At 42.8% G+C, this 6858-nt stretch overlaps 1 protein-coding gene across 1 annotated transcript; it reads left to right on the forward strand.

Moving 5' to 3' along the window:
* Nucleotides 1-303: 303 nt before the first annotated feature.
* LOC131885000 (sodium-independent sulfate anion transporter-like) lies at nucleotides 304-3362 on the forward strand. The gene is made up of 9 exons (XM_059232920.1): nucleotides 304-414; nucleotides 532-803; nucleotides 888-1089; nucleotides 1164-1396; nucleotides 1470-1857; nucleotides 1929-2231; nucleotides 2307-2452; nucleotides 2519-2849; nucleotides 3138-3362. Exons 1-9 carry the CDS (start codon nucleotides 402-404, stop codon nucleotides 3209-3211), a joined length of 1962 nt encoding a protein of 653 aa, XP_059088903.1. The 5' UTR covers nucleotides 304-401; the 3' UTR covers nucleotides 3212-3362.
* Nucleotides 3363-6858: the final 3496 nt, after the last annotated feature.

A 6858-nucleotide genomic window follows, 5' to 3' on the forward strand; every position in this document is an offset into this window, starting at 1 on the left:
AGATTTTAACTGTTAACCTATTTAGGAAGCACAATTAGCGTTTTCCGTCAGCCGATGTTTCAATCGCTATGAAATTTTACAAACAAGGCCATCGAGAGCCTTGATAAAACGTCATGGATTTGAAGGTTTGTCTTTCCAAGATCGTGGCATGCAACATCAATTGCCGTTCTTTGAATTCCCAGTCAAGACTTAGCATTGGGCCTTTTTATCACTCGATTAATTAACATCGCATCGTTATTATCAAAGAATCAATCCTAGTTGTATTACAAGGACTATCTAAGAGATATCAATATTTTCTCGCAGTCAATCGGCCTATGTCGTATCTCTCTCTGCTCAGTGACTTGCGTACCCTCGAGAATTCAGTGTCAATGTAACGGAAAGCGATCGAGCGCCCAGAAAACATGTCTTCCTTAGGTGAGAGGGATTTGATTGACTTGGATTTGATGGCAAGGACATTCAACACCCGATCGGTCTGCTTAGCTCCTCTCGATGTTCTTGGCCATTCAAATGTCTTCTCCTTTCTCCATACAGACAATTCCGACCATGAAGATGGACTCAAAGACAAAGGATTTGAGCACGATAATGGGTCTTCCGACTCAAGCAATGACGGCAAAACCAAATTACTCGCCCGAGTTTCAACTTCGGCCAAGAAGCAGTTATTCAAACGTCTCCCAATCTTGGAGTGGCTCCCAAAGTACAATGGCGAAAAAGCCGTATCTGATTTGATTGCCGGGATTACCGTCGGGCTGACCGTCATTCCCCAAGCCATCGCTTATGCCAACGTGGCCAATCTACCGCCTCAGGTAACTACACAAGAGTCAAAGACCCTTGCCACATGATGTTACTCTCACACAACAGATTGCAGGCCTAATTCACGTTATTTCTAGTATGGTTTGTACTCCTCATTTGTGGGATGCTTTGTGTATTGTATTTTTGGGAGCTCCAAAGACATCACCATTGGTCCCACGGCCATTATGGCCTTGATGACCGCCGAGCATGTCAATAGCGAAGAAGATGGTCCTGCTTTTGTGATACTTTTAGCCTTCTTAAGTGGACTCATTATCTTTATTTTGGGTGCTCTACAATTGGGTAAAATTGAGTTGGCCAACCGGCAAGTCAGGACACGAGGCGGCGTCTAGTTTGACTGGTCTTTGTTTTTGCAGGCTTCATCATCGATTTTATATCCGTCCCTGTAACAGCCGGATTCACTTCGGCCGCCGCCCTTACCATTGCCTCCTCTCAAGTAAAAGATCTTTTTGGATTGAAGATCGTGGAAAAATCCCATTTCGAGGGCGTGCATGGCACATGGATCGACATAGTTTGGAACTTCGAGAGTTTTCGGTATCAAGACACGATTTTGGGATTCGTCTGTATCATCGTGTTGTTGCTCCTGCGGGTAAACGTCGAACGGAACTATTGAGGATTGGACCTTTTGTTCACATGCATATCACCAAACTGTCTATTTTTAGCACATTAGAAACGTCAATTGGTTTGACTCCATCGAAGATATAGAAAAGCCCTCTTCATGTCAGATTCTTTGCCATCGTCTGGGTTCCGTGGGTCGAAAAATAATGGGCAAGTTGGTGTGGGTGATTGCTACTGCTAGAAATGCGGTGATAGTCATCATTTGTCTACTCATTGCCATGGGATTTGATCCCGAGCCCCAGCCTCCCGGAACTCGAAACACAACCTTCATTCTAACGGGCGAAATTGATGCAGGCTTGCCACCCGTGGATGTTCCTCCCTTTGGCACAGACGACTTGGACTTTGGTGGGATGGTGAAGACTTTGGGTTCGGCCATAGCTATCATTCCATTAATTGCAATTCTAGAGAGTGTGGCCATTGCCAAGGCCTTTGGTAACAAGAAATTGTCAATAGTGATCCCAACTGCAAATGATCAATTTGGAAGAAAATAAATTGCCTTTCAGCTGGGGGCAAGCCCGTGGATGCCAGTCAAGAAATGATCGCGTTAGGCTTGTGCAACATTGGCGGGTCATTCTTCAGTTCCATGCCCACCACGGGCTCATTTTCGCGAACGGCGGTCAATGCAGCTAGTGGCGTAAAAACCACCTTTGGCGGCATTTATACGGGTGCCTTGGTGATTTTAGCGCTGGCCTTTCTAATGGACTATTGTTGCTTCATTCCCAAGGCAACCCTCGCGGCCGTGATCATTACCGCCGTCATATTTAGCGTGGAATATGAAGTTGTTCTACCCATGTGGCGGTCAAAAAGTAATGATTGGTCAAAAGCAGGAAATCCGCCTCGTGTTCTTATGTTCAATAAGTGTCTTGGCTCCTTTTTTTCAGAGACGGACCTCTTTTGCGCACTCGTGACCTTTTTATGCTGTCTATTTTGGGCCTTGGAGTACGGAATTTTGGTTGGGGTAGCCATTCAGATCTTAATTGTTCTATACAACACTGCCCGCCCCGCTTTAACCGTCGAACACTGCACGGTATGGCATACGATTTTTGTCCCTGATCCTATGTCACTTGCCCAATACCCAAATTGCCCATTTTAGTTAGATGGGCCTGGAAACGATTATCTGACCGTGATGATCGACCGCTCTCTCGTGTTTCCCTCGGTCAGCCACGTGCGGAACATCATTGAAAAAGCCGGTGTGCGGCAAGGCGGAAGCACACGTCCCATTGTTTTGGACGGAAGTCGCATTTTTTCGACGGACTATACCGCAGCCCAAGGATTTAAGGCCATGGCCAAAGATTTTGACAAACGCGGACAGGCTTTAATCTTTTACAATCTCAAGCCTTCAGTGGAATCTGTTTTTCGACGCTCAGGAGGACATGTTCTGACCATTGCTCACTCTCAAGATAACCTTCATGAGCTTTTGAGAGGTATGAGTAAATATCATAATTTGCTCACTGACATCCCCCCCCCCCATGTGTATTTTTTAATGCAAAGTAAGTATTCCCTTTCATATGTCACAAGCATTAGTCATGTTATCATGAGCTTCAATATTGACCAACTCATTTATCAGTAAGACTTCACATGAAAGGGTGGTGATTGAAATACCTCTCAGCCAAATCCCCTCCATAAAGCACATTTACACACACACATACACACTATCGATTGGGAAAAACATTACATTGAAATAACGGTGCTCTTTTGGTGTTTGCTTTTAGATTTGTTTTCGCATTCTATGAACGTTGTGGTGGAGCCGTGCATTCCAGATTCTGCGAGCCACAAGAGCTCTTGAGCCATGCCACCATGTCAATGTAAGGCAACATGGTAATAAGCTTGGGAACTTGCAATAGGCGCATCTTCCAACAAAGCTGAGCGTCTTCGTTCAGGCTAATTATTTATAAGGTCATGTTACCACATTTCGGAATAGAAGGAGCTTTCAGCTTTACGAGCAAGTTTATAAATACCTTTGAATCGTATCTAAACGCCATGTTTTGTGTATGTCAATGTTGTCTTACCAGTTGGAAAAATCACTCTCCAATTGAAAGAGTACATAAAAATGACCTCATAATGTTTCCACCGGTAGATCGCGTCAAGGCAATCCAAACACAAATGGCTTAAAATGCCGGCCACCCGTTGGACGCTGGCGCGGTAGTTTCGACTGTTGAATACCTCAAATCCTAACTGATAAAGCGTCACTCATTTCTACTGTTCCCTCCATGAGACAAAATTTTTAAAACCTGTTTGCGTCTCTTTTCTAACAATCAGGAGATAATTTTGTATGCAAATGTGAATGTAAAACGTTTTTGTGGACTGAACCAAATCATTCTTATTTCGTATTTACTTTGTATTGTGGGCAATGGATAGATAACATTGTGCCCAATGTTCCATTCAAAATGTAACTAACTTGAGAAAGCCAATCAAGGTGAACAACATTGTCGTGCGCGTCCAACAGGCCAAGACTAGACAAAGAATAAGTTATTGCAATGAACAGAACAAAGAAATCATGTACTGGGTGGGCCTTATTATCATCTACACATTGATTTTAATGGACTTAATGAAGTAGAACTCATGTATAATGAGTCGGAGAGCTTAGGAAACAAAGTTAAGTTTGGAGTGCATATATCATACAAGTATATTTCTCAATTACACCGACTTTGACGGCCACGCAGAGCTTGAGCCTGGTGCCGAAGTTGACGAAAATCTTCTTTATGAACCCATTGTCCATGGCGGCCCACATTGCTCTGGATGATGGCACAGGCCTTGGTCTCCACATGCCAAAACTATTAATATTGGCAATTTTGATGGCGGTCTCACTTTTGTCAAGCTTGGCCACAACCTCTATAGCAGTTCTTCCATGTGTAAGAAACTGTGTTGTCTATTTTTTAATTTAGACCCACAATAAGCTCGAAAATGGTTGGCAAAGATCATATGCAACCTATATTAAAAAAAGAAAAGTTAGCCAGACCTCCCATTGAGGTGGTAATTGGGGCCACAAACAAGTGTAGACGATAAATTGGCGCACCCGATACAGGGCGAAACGAAATTATTGAAAGTCATAAATGTAGCTCTGGTCAATTTACTACGGAATCAAGCAAAACCAAAATTGTCTCATTTGAAGTATTATGGATTATAAGTATTATAAGTAAGGGTCGGAAAAATAGTTTGTGATTTTGGTCAAAATAGTTGTTTTTAAGTTACGAAAATCAGCCAAAATAAGTTTTAAAAAGGTGAAAATAGTTTTTATTTGTTTGGATATTCAAGTATTGATGTATTAATTAAGGTGAAAATTGCTTGATTAATATTGTTCACAATATTTCGTGCTTTATGGGTTCAGTGCAATCCCAGATCTTTGCCCTCGGTCTGGTCTGTTGTAAAGGGTTTCATTGTTAATGGATGAAGTTCTCCTCTTACCAACGGTTTGAGGATGGACACCGAAAAGTTCATCCACTTCCCTGTACCTCTTACCGGTCTTCAGAAGGCCCTTAGTTTTGGTTCTAACATCAAGACTGCTCTCACTTGCATTTTAGAACATTGTTTTGGTGGCAAACGATGGAAGGCTTAAAGTTAAAATTAGATCATGGCAGTGTGACACTATGGTAGGTGCATGACTATACTGTATGTGCTCAACACTTCATCTTAATGAAAGCTTGACGTTTAATGTCAAACACATCTTTGAATTGGGATAAATATTACCCCCAATTTTTTACACCCACCCTGTGTTTCTCCTAGTTTTCCCCTAACAATGACCAAAACCCTTCAATTTCCCTGAAAAGCCTCGGTTTTAGGTTACTTTATGATTAAAATTCATGAAATAGGGTTTTTGTCCAAAAATGACCAAAATAGTTGAATACTTAATTTAACTTAATTTTGGGAGTTGACGTGGTGTTGTGGTTAGCGCAGTGTCCTATCATGAGAGGTCCCTAGTTCGAATCTCTTCCCCGACCTTTCTCTGAGGAAACTTTTAGACACTAACCACACCCACAGACGAAGAACCAAAAACTGATGGTGGACATGAAACTACTTAACGGAATTTGGAAGTTCACCGTGGTCAGGTACAATTAAGACTCGGTAAAAATGGATTATCTCTTGTCTTATGAAATTTCTCATGTATAAAAAAAGGTTTGTAGATCGGCCACAAAAGATTGAATTATTAGCTATTAATTCATTCTTCGAAATATCCGCCTTTGGCAGCCATGAGAGCTCAAAACCTTTGCAGCGTCTGACCCGTGACAGCACGCACGTCTTCCTCGGGAACTTGGTTCCATTCGCGAGTCAAATTAGGCTTGAGGGTGGTAATGTTAGATACAGACATGCCCCAGGCCGTTTGCTCAAAATTGTTGACATGGCATAATCCATTGGCTTGACATCAGGGGAGTTAAGGGCCACAAAAACTTATCTCAAAAGTCGGGCATAAGGTCCTTGCACCACGTATGAACCAATTTTGCTGTGTGAGATGAGGCATCATCCTGTAGGAGGGTCATTCGTTGTTCTCCATAAATGTCTTTGACCCAGGAAAGCACTATATCGCTCAACATGTCCAGATAGACGGCTTGGTTGATCTTGACCCCCTCTTTGATGAATACCAAAGGTGTGTTCTTGCCATCAAAGGTCATTCCTGCCCATACCATTGCCGATTGTGGTTTCTGTCGGATATCCTGCTTCTCATTAGCTAAGACCCGGGTCATTCTGATGATTGTGTGTGGCTTGGATGGTAAGTAGCTTTTCGTCCATCCAAGAGAATTGGAGGGCTCGTTCTCACTCTCAATCGCTCGACGATTTCCTTCTCACGGAGCAAACGCTTTGTCCCAGAGGCTAATGAAAGCACTTGTCGACGCCTCCCTTTGTAAGGAAACATTCCCAAATCCTTCCTGACTAGGGTCCACATCGTGGTCTTGCTGACAGCCTCCTCTTTGGCCACCTGTATCATGGACCGGGCACGATTTATTTGCAATTTCGCCTTGATTCTCCGGACAAGCGCTGGCGTTTTCACTAATTATTCGTCTCCTGGACCTTCCTTTCAGTCTTGCCAGTGGCCTTGAACTCAGAAATTATTTAAAAAACTGTTACTCTTGATACAGTGGCTTTGAGAACATGACCGATCTCTAAAGTTTCTTCCCTGAACTGAATAGCTCCAAAATCAAATCGCGTTTCTCTTTTTCGGAGACCATTCTCGACAAATTTGCGCTCTTTTTGAGATGTGATCAAGTATAATCGATTATAAACTAGCAAGGATAGTTATTGGCGAGTCAATTTTGGATGGGATTTTTGAACAAGCAATGCACACTATCATTAAAAAGTTTAGTCTTAGTTCTATTTGACCACGGCGTAGAAGATGTGATGGCTGGCTTGCTGGCGGGCGAGCTCACCCATCCGACCCTAGCACCCAAACCAAAAAGAAACTAAAAGAAATATCTTTTCGACCCCGATTTATAAGCAATC

The sequence above is a fragment of the Tigriopus californicus genome, chromosome 1 (genome assembly GCF_007210705.1).
Source record: "Tigriopus californicus strain San Diego chromosome 1, Tcal_SD_v2.1, whole genome shotgun sequence".
In the NCBI taxonomy this organism is placed as follows: Eukaryota; Metazoa; Arthropoda; class Copepoda; order Harpacticoida; family Harpacticidae; genus Tigriopus; species Tigriopus californicus.

Bases quoted from the DNA above. Each gene is read 5' to 3' on its own strand.
- LOC131885000 (XM_059232920.1), top strand. The intron at 1,397-1,469 runs GTAAACGTCGAA...GTCTATTTTTAG, and splicing joins TCGTGTTGTTGCTCCTGCGG to CACATTAGAAACGTCAATTG. The intron at 2,232-2,306 runs GTAATGATTGGT...CCTTTTTTTCAG, and splicing joins ACCCATGTGGCGGTCAAAAA to AGACGGACCTCTTTTGCGCA.